The sequence below is a fragment of the Schistocerca gregaria genome, chromosome 7, assembly GCF_023897955.1.
Source record: "Schistocerca gregaria isolate iqSchGreg1 chromosome 7, iqSchGreg1.2, whole genome shotgun sequence".
Taxonomy (NCBI): domain Eukaryota; kingdom Metazoa; phylum Arthropoda; class Insecta; order Orthoptera; family Acrididae; genus Schistocerca; species Schistocerca gregaria.
The window spans coordinates 394,592,842-394,610,402 of record NC_064926.1 but is presented as its reverse complement, the minus strand read 5'-3'; the positions used below and the strand labels follow the sequence as shown (position 1 = coordinate 394,610,402).

The 17,561-nt window shown below is 37.7% G+C and overlaps 1 protein-coding gene across 4 annotated transcripts in view; it reads left to right on the top strand.

Annotated features, from left to right (window-relative positions):
* Positions 1 to 17,286, top strand: part of LOC126282237 (la-related protein 1B) — a 142,292-nt gene extending 125,006 nt beyond the window's left edge. For all 4 annotated transcript variants that reach the window (XM_049981820.1, XM_049981821.1, XM_049981823.1 and 1 more), the window contains 3 exons: positions 386 to 495; positions 8,440 to 8,573; positions 13,510 to 17,286. In XM_049981820.1, the coding sequence (XP_049837777.1) occupies positions 386 to 495; positions 8,440 to 8,573; positions 13,510 to 13,812 (547 nt within the window). In that variant the 3' untranslated portion in view covers positions 13,813 to 17,286. The remainder of the gene's footprint in view (positions 1 to 385; positions 496 to 8,439; positions 8,574 to 13,509) is intronic.
* The last annotated feature ends 275 nt before the right edge of the window (positions 17,287 to 17,561 follow it).

Sequence of the window (17,561 nt, the reverse complement as noted above, 5' to 3'; positions counted from 1 at the left end):
TCCTAGGAAATACTCATTATAATATAAGCTTTTGATAAGTGATAAATGTTTTCAATTCTTAAATAAACTAAATAATTCTGTGTATATAAGTGTTTATTGACCTAACTGTACTCCATTGTAAACTTTGACGAAGCCAATTGTATGAAAAATACTGAAAGGCGAATAAAAATATTCTATTCTATTCTTTACATTTTGTATTTCTAAAGCAAAATATGATAACTTGTTACATACTTGTAGCCGTGATGACTTGTCACTCATCAAATCAGGTCATTTGACAGAAATCTGTGATGATGATTAACACTATTCAGTCGGTCTTAATTTTAGTTGAACAAACCTTATGTATTAACTATGTTATATCCCTGAAATAAATCGTCTTGTTTTTCAGATATGGATTGGAGTGTCTCTTCAGGTACTATAGTTATGGCCTTGAAAAAAAATTTAGACCAGATGTATATCAAGACTTTCAAGAGGAAACGATTGCAGACTATGAATCAGGTTGGTATTCTTCATGTAATATGGCATTGTACTGAAAAGGTCTTTCTGTCAGTTTTTTACAAGATGTGTAAATTTTCTAAGTAGTATACATGCATGGCATAGTACTCGGAAGTTGCGCTTTATTTGTGAAGTAAAGGACTAGAAGAGATTCACAATAACTCCTGTCTGTTGTAAGAGGTACACTGACACTTGATTGTTTTCTATTCATATTGACAACTTTGCTATTATCAGCACAACTTCAGTAACAGCTCCGCTTGCAAAATACCCTCAGCTTCTTCAGCTTAAATAATTATGCCCCATTTATGGATGGAGCTCCATAATCTTACTGATTTTACAACAGTGCAAACTATCGGAGGAAGGATGCCTTACCTTTTGTGTGCTTGACGATTCCATGCAGCCTCCCACTTATGTGAACGTGTGTGTATTCTCCTGACATCAAACACAGTAACCATTCTATCCTAGGGAAAGGTGAGGGGTTGAGAAATGTTCATGTAAAATTTCATGAATCATTGTTATTGCAGAGATTGCGCTACTGACATCTGAAGAGTCTGTATCCTATATATGCTAAGGATTAGGACCTAGGAGCATGTCCATCCAGTCAGTGCCTTCATGCAGTGATTGCTATGCCAGGTAACGGTTCCAAAGATGAGGTGATAGCTGTCTCCAGTCATAGTGAGTGGCATCAGGGCAGTTGATCCACAATGAAATACATCACTCTCCCAAACCATTGGCTGTGCTGTAATTCGGAACTACCTGATGTTGAGCTTATGGATATTAGTATAGTACCATACTCATAGGTGACAGCCGAATTACTAATAAAGTAATTCAGAAAAGGCTTGCTTGCACATCATCAGCATAGAAAAGGTACTACATTTGATACGTGATTGGAGGCTCTGTGCAGGAATCCCCAGTTCACTATTTCTTGACCACAGAGTCCACTCTGGGTTCTCCCTGTGGTGTGTAACTCACTTTGTGACACAGTGAATGATTTGCTCTGTGGTGTTAAGGAAAGCAGCCCCCATTGTCCTTTGATGCCTGTTTATCTTTGCTCTCCACATACACCTCAACTGTGTAGGTATGTACTCTGATGGGTCCAGAGTTAATTAACCTTTGGGTTATGTTTACCATAAGTACAAGGTCCATGAGTGACACACACCTGTGAATGCGTGCAGCATTACTCACTTCAGAGTTGTTAGCAATGTCTAGAGACATTGGAACTTGAAAACTGTTAACTTTTGCTGTTATTCTTTCATCTGCCTGAAGTGATAGATCATTTTGGTCTCTTTAGTATTAAATACTTCTTATTTGACTTACAAAATAGTGGGCTTCGCATCACATGTATATCGATACCAAGAAAAGAACTCGCTGACAAATTGGCTGAGAAAACAGTTACTGGAGGAATAGTTGAACTTAACAGACATTAACCTATGATCACACCCAAATTTTGGCTGCCTCTGATGGGGGAACATTAAACTCCACAATACCCAACAAATGGGCTGATTTATCGGAGCACAATATTTCCTCTGAAGATGACATTTTCTGTGGAAGTTCACGCAATATTAATGCACTTGCCAAATTATAAGCAAGTATTTGGGAACAGAGGCTCTTGCTGCAATGGAAGTAGAACACCTATCTTGACTAAAACCCTTGGGTTTCATAGTTTCTCTAGGTTTGTGCATTAATAGCAGCAAGCATGTACTGTCAAGACTATTGCCACAAATTGCAGACTATTTGAATGATGAATTCCCACTACAGATTGACTTCTATAGTTCTTGCTGATTTCGAGATACAATTTCTAACAAATCTTCCGTGCATGGCATCTGATTAGTCACTGCAGTTATTGGCCCCGTAGCCACATTTGTCATAAACTGTACATATACTAACAAAGAGATAGAGGGGCTGGCCAGTACTTACCTCAGCTCAGTACAGCCAATAGAAACACAAAAAACAACCGAAAATTTAAGTTCCTAGCTTTCGGAATAAATGTTCCTTCATCAGGGAGGAGGGAGGGGAAAGAAAGGGAAGAAGGGAAAGTGGATTTAGATACTCACAACCCAGGTTATGAAGCAACAGGGAAAGGAAAACAGGGAGGGTAGCAAGGATGGAGGCATGGTTGTCAGAGGGAAGCCAAAGATATTCTACTTTAGGTACTGTGCCAGAATATCTTTGGCTTCCCTCTGACAACCATGCCTCCATCCTTGCTACCCTCCCTGTTTTCCTTTCCCTGTTGCTTCATAACCTGGGTTGTGAGTAACTAAATCCACTTTCTCTTCTTCCCTTTCTTCCCCTCTCTCCTCCCTGATGAAAGAACATTTATTCCGAAAGCTAGGAACTTAAATTTTCGGTTGTTTTTTGTGTTTTTATCAGCTGTACTGAGCTGAGGTAAGTACTGGCCAGCCCCTCTATCTCTTGGTTAGTATTTGTTTCACATCTTTATATGAGATTTTCCATTAATTATATAAACTGTACATACCATTTCTAAGAGTAGATGAGATGATGCAACTTCTAGAAATTAAAAGGCATCATTTTATACTGTTAATTTGCTGATGTGTAGCTTTGACCAGTGCTCTTGAATTCTGGAAATTAGAAGAATAATAATAATTAATGATTTCAGACTTTTCATTGTAATTATTATGTTACTGTTGTTTTTATTTATTTCGTCATTTGATCATGTAGGAACTTTGTCCCCACCCACTGATGCCAAATGTGCCGCTTTCTCTAGTCTCACTGATTCACTGATATTTAAATCTGTTCATATGTCTTACCATTCAGCTACGTTGTATTGTCAATGATATTTGATATTACTGTCTTCTTTTTTTTTATGTATTTGAAAGCCAGTTTGTTCTGATACTTCTTTCAGTGTGTGAATTTGTTCTGTTCCTATTTAAAAGTCATCTGTCATTATAGCTACATCATTTGGAGAAACTGAGCAGTCTGTTTTCACTTTTTTTTAAATCCGATTATTGTTTCATCAGATTCACAAATTATTCCTTGTGCCACTATTAAAATTTGTTTCTGATATGCAGTTGAACAAGTCTCAAGAAAAATCATGTCATCTTTCTCCAGTTTTGATGTTTATTATTATTATTATTATTATTGGTATTGGTGTGTTTTTGGTGAAATACTGTAGGAAATATTCTTGGTTGAAATAACTGCCTATTATCAATAGTTCATTGCACCAGTTAACACACATTTTCTACTTGAGGATAATATCGTGTTGCAACTAAATTAAACAATGTTATATACTTGTGAACAGTTTTAACAAGTCGTCTGCAACATTGTGTTGCTATCAGTGACTTGAATATGCACTACTTATATTTATAAGAGAATGTAAAGTATACTATGAAAATAAAATGTTACTGAGCTTGTTAATATTAATGTCAGTACAGCTGCCCTACATGCTGAGCTTTAAAGGTTCATTGCTCTAGGGCATAAGAAACAATGTTGTTATCTTGCAAATATAATTTTGATGGACAAATGTAAAGAGAAGGTTGTGCTTAACTTCCCTGAAGGGCGTTTCACTCAAACTGGATTAAGATTTATATTTCATAATACTGTTGCAGTTTATCTTGTGTGTGGTGGGTGCATTCAGACTGTCTGAAGGGATTTACATATGTCTCTAATTGCACAATTCATTTCATAGTAACAAGTGATAGCCAAAGGTAGAATGTCAGCTACACCTTCTCTCTTATAGCCTTGTCTCTTAATGAGCCATTCCTCATTGGAAAAAAGGGCTTTCCATGGCCTTAGTATTGTTCTTGAGGGAAGAGGAAGTTTCTCAATGTCTCAAAAGGTCAGGGTGTGATATGGTATTCACAAAAGACTGCGCCGTCGTAGTATATAGTATGGTGTTGCAAAGTAGGAGAATCCAGTGGGTGTCTGAAAACTTGACTAGCTAGGCTATAGCTCAAATGAAATTACTTCACAGTTGACTGATAACATTTTCTGCATGTTGCCCGGAACTGCTCTCTGCATATGACAACATTGCTAGCAAACATGCCACTTGAGAAAGAACTAAGATTGGCTGCTGTTTGGCCCATGCCACTTTGTTTACTGAAACTACAATCATATCTATTTTAATCAGTGTTTATGCCATTGATGTGGTGGGAATGTTACAACAGTCTTTTGAAACTCCAACTATTTTTGACAGGTAAGCAGATATTGTTTTCCAGAGCAACATATTCCAGGAGCTCAACATGCTGGATCTTCTATGGGTTTTGAATGGCTCACTAGATTAGCACATTCATAAGCACAATCGTACTCTTGGGTAAATCTGAAGAGAGTAATCTGTTCTTAGCAACTTTCTGTTTACAGTATGCGGATGTTTAATAATGACCTTCGTACAATGTATTAAGTGGGGATAAAAGACAAGTGCTGTAACCCTTGTCAGGGTCCAAAACATGGGTGTTAAAAGCAAGCTCTTGTCAGTGATGTAGTCCACACCATATTTTTAGTTCATACCACATTAACTGAATTTGGACATCAAATGAATGAACTGCTGTTTATGGCCAGTTTAAGTCTCATCTACTTCAATTATCCACATATAAACAGCTAGCCACATACTCCACTGACATTCTGCAATATTGTGACACCAAAGTTCACAAATTGGACATATTGTCACAGTAAACATTATTGAAATTTGGCACAGTCCATGGTACTAATTACATTATTCTGTATTTTTGGGAGTAAATGTTGCTCCCTTGAAACTCAATGCAGACTAACTTAAAATAGCTTCTAGCAAGCCTCTTTTATAAGAAGACAGTAATTAGGAGTGAATGTACCTACTGTTGTTTGCTGGATTTTCATAAATTACAGTTACATTTGTGTTTCTGAGTAACTGAACAGTGGAAGAAGATTTGTTTGAATGGGAACTTTCAGATAACAATAATATGGCTAGTTTGCCTGCATATGGAAATGATGTTTCAGTAACAGTGTTTTAACCAAAGATGCAAATCTTGCTATTATATTTTCGTCATTGGTTATAAGAATACTTGACTTCTTTATATATCTTTTTGATCTAGTTTATCAGGAAGTTGATAGGTTTATATTTACAATGGCAATGAAATCTGAAATTGTTGATGTTTTGTAATTAGCATGGTTTTTAGGCAAACTAAGAATACGGATGGATTCTAAATAACCAAAAGGAGGTAGTAGATCATAAAGTTAAGTTGGCTAAGCCCTGAGTCAGTATTTTAGCATTTAGATACTGTGCAGGTCATATGAATGATGTATGGAAGATATTTGCAAAATAAATAATTTTTGGGGGAGGGTAGAGGGAAGAAATACATAACAGATGGCCAGGATCCGCCTGCTTTCTTACACAGTGACATGCTGCCACGTGTAGATTTAATTACTGCGCTACCAAGGCATTACACAGGCCACTCTAGTTCCTTTGTTTTCCATTCTTTATTCTGCCACATTACATGTCTTTTGCAGCTGTACATAAGTTGACTTATTAGAGCTGTCAGTGTCCCTTCTATAGGAATCGTATTTGTCTGGTGCCAGGTCATGTGCAACAGTAGAGACATGTAACTTTCAGGAAGACAACACCACTCCTTCGTTACAAAATTGAGAATATGTTGAACGTATTTCATATTCAGCATGACGTCCAGCTGCTGATGTCCCACTCCATCTTAGTAAGTGTTGTCAAAGATGTTAAGTATACATTCAGAACTTCCTCCAACAATTATCTGTGAACTGTGGGCAACTGTAGAAGCAGCAGAGAACAGCCTTCCAGAGTTGCCACAATCACCAGAACGAAAAGAGGTGCTATGCATTACAAGGGAAGTATGTAATTCAGTTGCTCATTAGTGTAAAAATAAAACCTAGGTACATTACAATATTGCGATCAGGATAATATTGTACATTATTGTTTGAATGCAGTTCATTTTATTAGTTGAGTACATAGTTCAGTTTGCTGCTGCAATTTGGTGTATGCAAGTGAACAATAGCTTCTTTTTTTCTCTCTCCTTCCAGGAGAAGAGCAGTGACGTTTGTACTGCGTAAAAAGTATTCATACACAGGAAACAGAAGTCTGGGAATTTTTTCAGGCATGAATGAGGGTATTTTTTTTGAATGTTTTAAAGATACTGGCTTACCTTGGTTCAGCAAAATATTGTACTTCTAGGAACAGTCAAAATAACTTTATTATTGTCAGTGAATTGTGTTTAAACATGAAATATCCCTGCTGTGCAGTTGTTTATTATTCTTAACTTTGTGTGTTGCATGACAAGTAATAGATTTAGAGGTTGTCTTTGCTGTGGGAAGAATGATAATAAATATCATTAGACATTAAGTTTTCTTGATCCAAAGATTAATGATTATTATTCTGTGTGGTAAATAATCTATACTTTCTTTCATTTTAAGGTATTTTTTATATGTAAGAGACAAATGTTAGTCTGGCTACCTTTTCTCTGCACAACCTGCTTGCTGAGATCTGTATATGCCTGTTTCATGTTTGTGTATGCATCTAGGAAGTACACGCATCAAAAAAAGTTTTGCATCACCTTTATTTCAAGAGTTCAGGAACCTGTACAGAAAATTGGAACAAAGATCAACATAAACATCATTTTCGTTTTTTAATTATTGCTCGTGAAAACCACACATTGCATGTTGCACCACAATACAGCGAGACCTTCAGAAGTGGTGGTCCAGATTGCTGAATACCCAGCATCACCTCCTCTTGCATTGATGCATGCCTATATTTGTCATGACATACTACCCACAAGTTCATCAAGAAACTGGTGGTCCAGATTGTCCCACTCCTCATTGGCAATTCGGTGTAGATCCCTCAGAGTGGTTGGTGGGTCACGTCGTCCATAAACAGCTCTTTTCAATCTATCCTAGCCATGTTTGACAGGGTTCATGTCTGGAGAACATACTGGCCACTATAGTCGAGTGATCCTGAAGGAAGTCATTCACAAGATGTGCGCAATAGGGGCACGAATTGTTGTACATGAAGACAAATGCCTCACCAATATGCTGCCGGTATGGTTGCACTATCGGTCAGAGGATATCATTAATGTATCGTACAGCTGTTACGGCACCTTCCCTGACCACTAATGGCATAATTCAGCCCCACATAATGCCACCCCAAAACAGCAGGGAATCTCCACCTTAACTGCATTCGCTGGACAGTGTGTAAAATGCATTCAGCTTGACTGGGTTGCCTCCAAACATGGCTCTGACAATTGTTTGGTTGAGCGAATATGTGACACTTATTGGTGAAGAGAAGGTGGTGCCAGCAAAGATGGACCTCACCATAGATGTCGGGAGTGAAGTTACGTATCATGCAGCCTATTGTACACAGCTCAAGTCGTAACATGACGTTCTGTGGCTGCATGAAAGGCATTATTCAACATGGTGACATTGTGAGTGAGGCGTTCCATTGACAATTCCTGTCCCCATGTCCGAACAGCACCGCTTTGGTTTCTCTCTGAGACGCCTGGCACTTCCCTTATTGAGAGACTTTCCTGGCACAAAGTAACCATGTGGATGCGATTGAGCTACGGTATTGACTGTCTAGGCATGGTTGAACTATAGACAACACGAGCCGTGTACCTCCTTGCTGGTGGAATGACTGGAACCGATCGACTGTTGGGCTCCCTCTGTCTGAGGTGCTCTTGATGCATGGTTGTTTACATCTTTGGATGGGTTTAGTGACATCTTTGATCAGTCAAAGGGACTGTGTCTGTGATAAAATACCCACAATCAGTGTCTATCTTCAGTAGTTCTGGGAACTGGGTTGATGTAGAACTTCTTTTGATGTGTGTATATTGCTGAAGTTCTGTTGTAAAACTGACATAGGTATCACCTTGTTAAAATATGATACTAGGGCAAAGTTAAGATACTATGTGCATTGTGTTAACACCTTTCTTCAGTTGTAAGAATGGAAATACGTCTTTACTTCACATTCCATTACACTGGCATGTTTATTAATTTCAGGGCAGTTATATGGTCTAGAAAAATTTTGGGCCTTCCTGAAATATTACAAGCATAGTGCAAATTTGATTGTTAACCCAAAATTGAAAGAACATCTTTCGAAGTTCAAGAGCATTGAGGATTTCAGAGTGGTTGAGGTGAGTTCTGCAATCAAAATTAGTTAACCTGTTAGTGATACAATGAATGTTTATTTTTGATCATGTAGTTTCTGTATTTGTGTATAATTTAAAGACAAAATTAGTAAATTTATTGCCAATTTCTCTAAGACCTATCATTCTTTTAGAAAAGAATGATAAACTTGTAGTGCCATACTGATGAAAAGGATTCAGAAAGACCAGCTTGGTATCAATAATTTTTACAAAACGAGTATGAGTCGTCATTGACACACACACACACACACACACACACACACACACACACACACACACACACACACACACACACAACGTAATTTTGCACCTACTTCGTGTCATCAGGACACATTGCCAAGATTGCAGTTCGGCTGGTGGACTGATGGGGGGATTGTGTTGGGTGGGTAGTGGGAGAAAGAGAGGAGGAGGAGAGGGGATGGGGGTGGGACTAGGTAGTCAGAGGGAGACAGTAGGTATGCAGGCTTGGAATGCTGAAGGGTGGAGTGGATGGGGCATGGTCTACATATGTGGCTGGTGAAGTTCAGAGCACATGACATTGGGAAACAATGATTGGGAAGGGGTGACAGGAGGAGCTGTTTGGTGGCAGCTGTATGTTCTGGTAGAACTTTTCCTACTATAATTTTCAGAAAAAAATTGTCGTGGGTTATGCCAAAAACCAAGAACGAAGTATATACTTAGTGAAGTCCACTACTCCGTCACAACAAATTGTTAGTGTATGTACACAAATGTCTACTTTACACCATTGTGAGCAGGGGGAAATAGTAGTGAAGTTATCTGACTAGACAGCAGGATACATATTTACCTTTAGAGCAGATTAACTAAACTGGCTCTCATAGCTATAGTTTTTCTTTGTACATCTCTCAGTACTGAGAGAGATAGCAACAGAATTTTGTACAATTCATAAAGTGATGCATAAAAGACAAGAAACGCGGTAAAGATGTGAAATGATAGTTTTTGTGTACTTACGCGGTATGTATTTGGACGAAACTACAAAACTAGTTAATGTAACAGCCAAGCATTGACTGCAGGCTCACTATTGTTCAGTAGAATCATCATATACACTCTCAAGCAGGACACTGTATTATTAAACTGAGAATGGACTGCAATTTGATAAATTTGTAGATGGTGGCAAGTGTTTCCACAGAACAGTTCATCATTACAGGTCCCAGATAGATAAAAATAACTTGTGTCCACTCAGAGCATTCGCTGCTTTAACGATTGACAACGTAAAAGGTGTAGTAACAAGTAGACTCCCTAATAGTCGGATAAAACTAATATGTTTACATTCAAAGCAGACAGTAAAACCCCTTTTTAGCTAATCTCTGGGGACTTACATATTTTTTGCGTAAATGCTGTTCTTAAATAAGGGCTTATAACAGTTAAACAGAAGGAGTGAACCAGAATCTGAAGGATACTTTTTAGGTGAAGTAAATACTCTCCAATAGGGTAACAAACACTACACTTTTGAGTCACATGTTCAATAACTAAGTGGTGTGTCAATTTAAGGAAATCATTGAGCTAGAGGCCATTCATCTGTTTTAGCATGTTCCTTCAAGTAGAGCATCACACAACTCACTCAAATTCATCTGTCCTTCAGTGCAAGGATATCATCAAAAAGTGTCCTCATATGACTCTCAGTGGCAGTGTGGGTCGGCCATGAGGCGTACCGAGATAGTCAGTGCAGTTGTGATAACACTATGCCCCAGATGGCGCAGAGGTTAGCACACTTGACTAGTAAGCAGAAGATTACAAGTTAGAATCCTGATTCGTTAAACATTTTCGCTCGTCGCTGCTGATTCCACATAACTTCCTGATGCAACTGACATCAGTAATCTCTTTCCTTTCCTTCCTCCCCACCTTCAATTTACATATACGAGGGTAATCCCAAAAGTAAGGTCTTCTTTTTTATATATATAAGTACAGAACTCTGTATAGCAGTTGATCACACTGTTATGAAGAGTGAAGAGTGCTTCACACGCTATGTGTAAACATGTACACACTACGCTGAGGCGCTCAGTCTTGCTTTGGCAGCCATTGAGAATAGAGCTCCCGTTGGATGTTAGCGTCAAGTGCGCATTGCGTGCAGTTAGTCGGTTTTTTAACGCAAAGGGCACCGCGCCGATTGAAATCCAATGCCAATTGACGGAAGTGTAAGGTGAGTCGTGCATGGATGTCAAAAATGTTCGTAAGTGGTGTAGAGAGTTGGCAACATATCGGACCGAAATTCATGATAAGCAAAGAAGCAAGGAGATCATCAATTTCTGAGGAGACAGTGTTGAAGGTTGAGCCACTGTCAGGTACTGTGAGACTCTGAAAAAACTCAAACAGACAATTCAGAACTGGAGAAGAGGAATGTTGAGCAAGGGCGTACACATTCTCCATTACAAAGCCCGCCCCCACACATCGCGTGACAAACCATTGCTCTCCTGCAACAGTTTCAGTGGCACATAATCAACCAACTACTTCACGCCCAGTGACTATCACCTGTTCTGTAGGTTAAAAGAACATTTGGCCAGAAAGCTATTCAGCTCCGACGACGAGGTGAAAGAAGAGGGTCATAACTTCCTGAACAGCATGGCGGCGAGCTGGTATGTCATGGGCATACAAAAACTGCCACAGCGTTTACAAAAATGCATCTACAGAAACGGTGATTATGTCGAAAAATAGCTAAATGTTCAAGCTGTAAACTGATGTAAACCATTGTAGAAATAAACAGGTCTATGTACTCATAAAAAAAATAGGAGACCTTACTTTTGGGATTACCCTCATAATTCCACATTGTATCCATAGACCCATGACTCATCACCAGTTACAATTCTCTTAAGGAACATCCTGTTCTCATTTGCATGATCCAAAAGCTCTTCACAGATTGCGAGGTGAGCGTCTTTTAGGTCTTGACTCGTGAGCCATGGGACGACCTTGGTGGCAACATGTCAACATTCCAAGACCCTGTGTCATGATATCATGACATGATGCAACTCAAATCATTCTTCTGCAGTCTCTCAGTCAGTCAGTATTTGATTGACATACATTATTTAGTTGATGTTCCAGGCATTAGCGTTGTCAGTAGATGTCGAAGGGCATCCTGAACTAGGGTCATCGTTAACTTCCATCCAGCCATTTTGAAACCTTCTGAAGCATTTGTAACACTGAGTATGGCTTAAGCACTCATTACCGTAGGGTTTCTGCGACATTTTATGTGTGTCTGTAAAGGTTTCTTGAGTTTCACACCAGTTTCAGTGCAGGTGTGTTGCTCCTGTAACTGCCAGCTCTGAGTTGGCAAACTGTGTGACACAATCTTCTGCTCAATAAAACACTGAACAATAACTGACAGACATACAACAATGAAACTTGCAGCAGTTGCACAACAAACACACGCGTGTGTAGTAATGCCAACTGCATTTCGGTCCAACACACCATTTACACGAAATTATGAATGTTCCAGAATTTTTTGAGCACACATCGTATGTGAGAGAGTAAGAGTTGTAAACATTTCACGTTATGCGGATTTTCTGTGTTGGGCTAAGTTTCACCAGAGATAATTATTTTTACATTGTACTTGCTAGAATGAAGATGGAAAATATAGACAAAAATAGAATCTATTTAGTGACCAAAGAAGCAATTGCAAATTGCCACTGTCATAGTTACTTTGAAATAGGCTATCACATGACACCTGTGCCCCCTCCACCTCTCTCTCTCTCTCTCTCTCTCTCTCTCTCTCTCTCTCTCTCTCTCTCTACCCCCCTCTCTACCCCCCTCTCTCTCTCTCTCTCTCTCTCTCTCTCTCTCTCTCTCTCTCTCTGTCCTCCTCCTTTCTCTCTCCCTCCTCCTCCTCTCTCTCTCTCTCTCTCTCTCTCTCCTCCTCCTCCTCCTCCTCCTCCTCCTCCTCTCTCTCTCCTCCTCCTCCTCTCTCTCTCTCTCTCTCTCCTCCTCCTCCTCTCTCTCTCTCTCTCTCTCTCCTCCTCCTCTCTCTCTCTCTCCTCCTCCTCTCTCTCTCTCTCTCTCTCCTCCTCCTCTCTCTCTCTCTCTCTCCTCCTCCTCTCTCTCTCTCTCCTCCTCCTCTCTCTCTCTCTCTCCTCCTCCTCTCTCTCTCTCTCCTCCTCTCTCTCTCCTCCTCTCTCTCTCTCCTCTCTCCTCTCTCTCTCTCTCTCTCTCTCACACACACACACACACACACCTGTGGTAGAATAGTTACAGCTTAGTTAAAGTAATGTTTGTTATAAAGCAACCTAAAAAAATAGAGGGCACAGCTGAGGTTCACAGCCATGTGAAAATTTTTTAAATGACATATTGGTCACCTTTGCCCACAAACTTATTTATATGTAAAGCTCACTAATGCAATTTCAGCCACGCTGCCATTATCAGGTGGACAGTGTTTTAAAATGCACTGAAGAACAAAATTGCAGTACTGGCTTTTATAAAAAAAATGATCTTACAATCAAAGGTAACCATGTCATTTAAAAAGCAATAATTTTACGCAGAATGGAGAACACTTGATAGCAGAGATATGTAGATTTAGATAAATTAATAATTTTTTTATATTTGTGGTATTAAGTTATGCAATGTGACACATCACATTATATGTAAATAACTTTATGGGAATTTGCCTGTATGCAAACATTTGTGGTGGCACCGTTGACAGTCCTACACTGATACACACTGTAGATGAATTGTTGAACTATGAGAGTTCACACAGTGATTATCATAATAATAATGTAGGTTATGGGTCATAATTTCAATTACTTTCGTTGTGTGTGGGGGGGGGGCGGGGGGGGGGGGGGGGTGAGGTGTTAGAATATAATTTTGTAGTTTGTGTTTTAATGAGAGACATCTTGTTTGATGTAGAAATTGGTAGATAACCCATGTATTGAAATTGCTGTATTCATCTACAGAGCCTTCATATAACATTTTGTTATTCCAGCCTGCAGATCCAAAAGAATTTTTAGGAAGACTGCACATGATCAAGCGTCGAAATAGAAGTGTCTCAGAGAGTTATAGTGTTGAGGTACGGCAGCGGCATCCATTACAACAAAAACGAATACGTCGATTGTCTGGTGGGTCAGGACGTGTACGTGCAGACTCTGTGGGTCCTGTTGGTGCCAGTTCAAACACATCAGGAAGCAGTAATAAGGCACATGTTTCCTTTGACTTTGGTGGTGGCAAGAAGGAAGTCCCTATCAGGGTGGTGAAAGAAGACTGTAGCTCTCACTCAGAGGAGGCCTGAAATCTTGAACTATTGATGAAGAAATGACTGTAGTGTTTTCTCTGCATTTATTTCTTCAACCTCAAAAGTCACGGAGTGTGCTGTCCTTCATATTGCCAAACATGAATTTTTAAATGACTAAATATTTATATGTTGAAAAGTGAGCACCTGCCATTTGCTTAGTGGGTTGATCTAAAAGCTCCGTGTCGTAATAAAGCCAGAGGACGGGGACTTATAAATATGTTTGTGCAGCATTTTTAGGAACAGGTTTTATTCTTAAAGTTACTTGTGAGATGTGCAAGACAGTCATTTCAAAAACTGTTTTTGACAAAAAGTTCCCTTACTTTCCCTTGTTCATGTTTTATTGATAGGGAAAAATGCTATATTTTCAGTCAGTGCCTTGCAGTTACCAAGAGAAGAAAAGTCACTTAGCCTTCAACTTGCCACAGATTCTCATCCCCGTTCTCTCCTCCCTTGTTATTTCACCCCCCTTCCCCCTGCAAGTTCCACTAGCATTACGATGTCAAAAATTGGGTAGGTTTTACGAGTGACAATAGGCATTTTTTTAAAAATAAGGTAGTTTTCCCCTTGTGTATTATATACCTTTAATCTATTTACTGCATTACTGAATAATTTTTATATATTCAGTGCTTATGAGCACTGTTTTACTATCATTTGTGTGAAAACTGTACACTTTGTTATTAGAATTAGGAAATATTTTATTGTTTCAAACTCGTTCGTCTTCCGAAAGTGAAAGAGCTGTGAGTGTTCTGTCAGTTGATGCATGCATACTTCTGTGTCTGGTGTTGAACAGTGTTGTCTAGCACAAAAAAGTTGTACACTTTTATGGAAAGTTGGAAATGCAGATTTTTGCTGAGGAACACTTGATCAGTAGAGACATTTTTGGCCCTGTATGCATTCTGACATTGTTGAACCATCTTAATATTAAAGCTTCGTCGCATAGTGTCCTTCGCTTAATATTTGTGAAAATGCAGTTTGTATTTAGTCATTTTGTTGCTTGCAAATTTTACAGAATTCAGTGTTCTACTTGTCTAGATGTTAAACTGCAGAAGATTGATCAGTGTTCAATGACATACAAACTCATATCTTTGCAGTAAGCATCAGGTACATGTACTGAGAATTTTGTAAAGAATTTTATGGTTTTATGGGAAGCATTGGGAGAAGGATCTAGTTACTTGACAAAATACCTTTCCAGAAATTCCAACAGTTCATTTGCAAATGTTTTTTATATGATCTGAAGTTGCATCAACTTTCAGAACTCGTGTTTAATGGGAGTAAAATATATGGATATTATGTTATTGACCTGAGTAATAATCTTTTTGTTCTTAAGTCGTTTTCAAAAAGAAACTGTGTGTTTATGTTTGTTCCAGTTTTGCGAAGAATTGTGTATGGCATGGTTCGTAAAATGGCTATTTTTAATTGAGTTATTGTAGCTTTTTTTGTCCATGAATAACATCAAATTGGTGTTTCTACAGTTTTAATACTGTCTGTGACACACTTTTCATAAACAGTGAGACAATATAATGGATAATAAACAAGAACCGTCTTTCTTAATCATACAATATTTCTTTTTGTGAGACGTATGTATCTTTTATTCAGAAAAGTGCTTCTTGTTTAACTATTACATTCAGATTACTCTTGGGGGTTTCGGATCCATGCTATAGAATGCAACTGTGAAAGAAGTAAAGTTTGTTGTACTGGTAAATTTTCAGTGTGTTTTATTGTACCCACATTATTATTATAATAATAATTATTATTACTATTATTATTGTTTTGACTGGTAGTTTGGGATTGGGGAAATTCATGTTGTTTGTTGTGTATTTTGTTATGTATTGTTTTTAAGTATTTAGAAAATAATGCATTTAGAATAATGATAGTTTTCATCAAGGTTTTAAATTTGATATTGCTACTCTCATGTTGAATATTTTTATGTTGATATTCATCAAAATATGAAAGTTACCGTGAAAAGTATGATAGAACAATACTTGAGTTTTGTTTCTTTGACAACTCCTTCTCAATTTCATTGTGCTTGCTTACAAGACAATCTACAAAAAAGAAAAATTAGGTACTGTATATTACAGCATTTATGATAACTCCATCAAATAACAATTAAGTCTTGTCCAAGCTCAGATGTTAAATGCAATAATAAAGTTTAATAATAGGAATCTTTTCTGCACTTCGTTGGCAGACTCTACATTTAAAATAATGTTATTGCTAGAAATGACCCACCAGGAAGAGCAATTTTGATTTTCCTGCATTGTAAATAGTGTAGATGAATTTAGATAACTGGTATATATGATCAAAAATGTGCCTTTTACCTTTCTGAATTAATGCAGTTAAAATGTAGTGTATGTTTTGCACAAGATTTGCAGATACTTGATCTCAGTATGTATGATAAACTGTTCTAAGCCCAATGATCTGTGCATTTAAATCTGTTTCTATAGTGGTGGGCAAGAGAAATTTAGTGTTCAGCACTTTATTTTGGGTGAACTGCATTTCAGTAATGAACTGTATCAGCATTTCACATAACTTATTTGTACAGTAAAAGGTATAGTATTATCACATTAAATTGGTCTGTAAAAAGAAGGCAAAACAAACTGAGACAGGATTTCTGCTATGATATGGTTCCTAGTCACTCTTTGTGGTATTTGTATCTGTTTTGATAGATTTTTGGAGAATCTATGATAACTGCAATGTGAATCAATTATGTTGATTATGGAAGAATTTTTAGGGTTCAGGTCTGTGTTGTACTTCTTGATTTGAATTTTGCTCAGTTGTAGTCTCCTAAGAAACTGAAACAGCTTTCGTTTCTAAAGGGTATGTAGATGCATACTACATTTTCACATACTTACTGTTGACTTTTTATTTAAAATAGATTCATAACTTTGTTGGCCATACATATCACATGCTGTAATGTAAAAAAGAATTGTTTTCAAGCCTAACCTTTAAAAAATTATGTAGGTATCATTTGGATGTGTGATATTCCATGACTGGGACATAAAAAATATTTTTTATAAAGCCAGAAAATTTTGATAACAAACATTTTGTATTTAGCTTGCTGAGATCAGCGATTCTTGTTGCTCACATTGAATTATGTCCACATTTTTTTGCTATCATATGTATACAGACAAACGATAAACTTAAGATGAGCCATGTGATAATTTAAAGTTGCTTTGTTGTGGTTATTTTTTCAGTTCTACTGAGTAACGGATTACATCATTGACTCAAAATATTTCAGAATGACATGTAATCCTTAGTTGGTTCTTAAATATTGTCAAAGCCATATGGTAGAGGAAACCACATATGCCAGACTCATATTAAGCATAATTTTGTATACATTTGTAATAAATTTGTAATAGTGCTAAGTTTGTGTATGTATATGTGTGTGTTAATATACAGACATCCATATAACATGTCTAAAATTTTGTAAGAACAAAAATAAGTTAAAAATTACATTAAAACTGTAAAAACTAACATTATTTTTTACTTACATTCCAATCGTGAGAAATTCTAGTTGATGTGTTTAGTTTTCAAGTCTGATTTATTCCAACTCTCCACATTAGAATGGTAGAGTGAAAAAAAGTTTGTCATATGAGACAACTGTTACTTCTAAATTATGCTTACAAGGTGAAGTGATTGATTTTTTGAAATCATGTATACGGTGGCTAGGATTACACCCTGCAGCCGTTTGCCATGGTGGGCCTTCATTTACAGGTAATCAACAAAAACTTGTTTCTCGTGGCCCATGA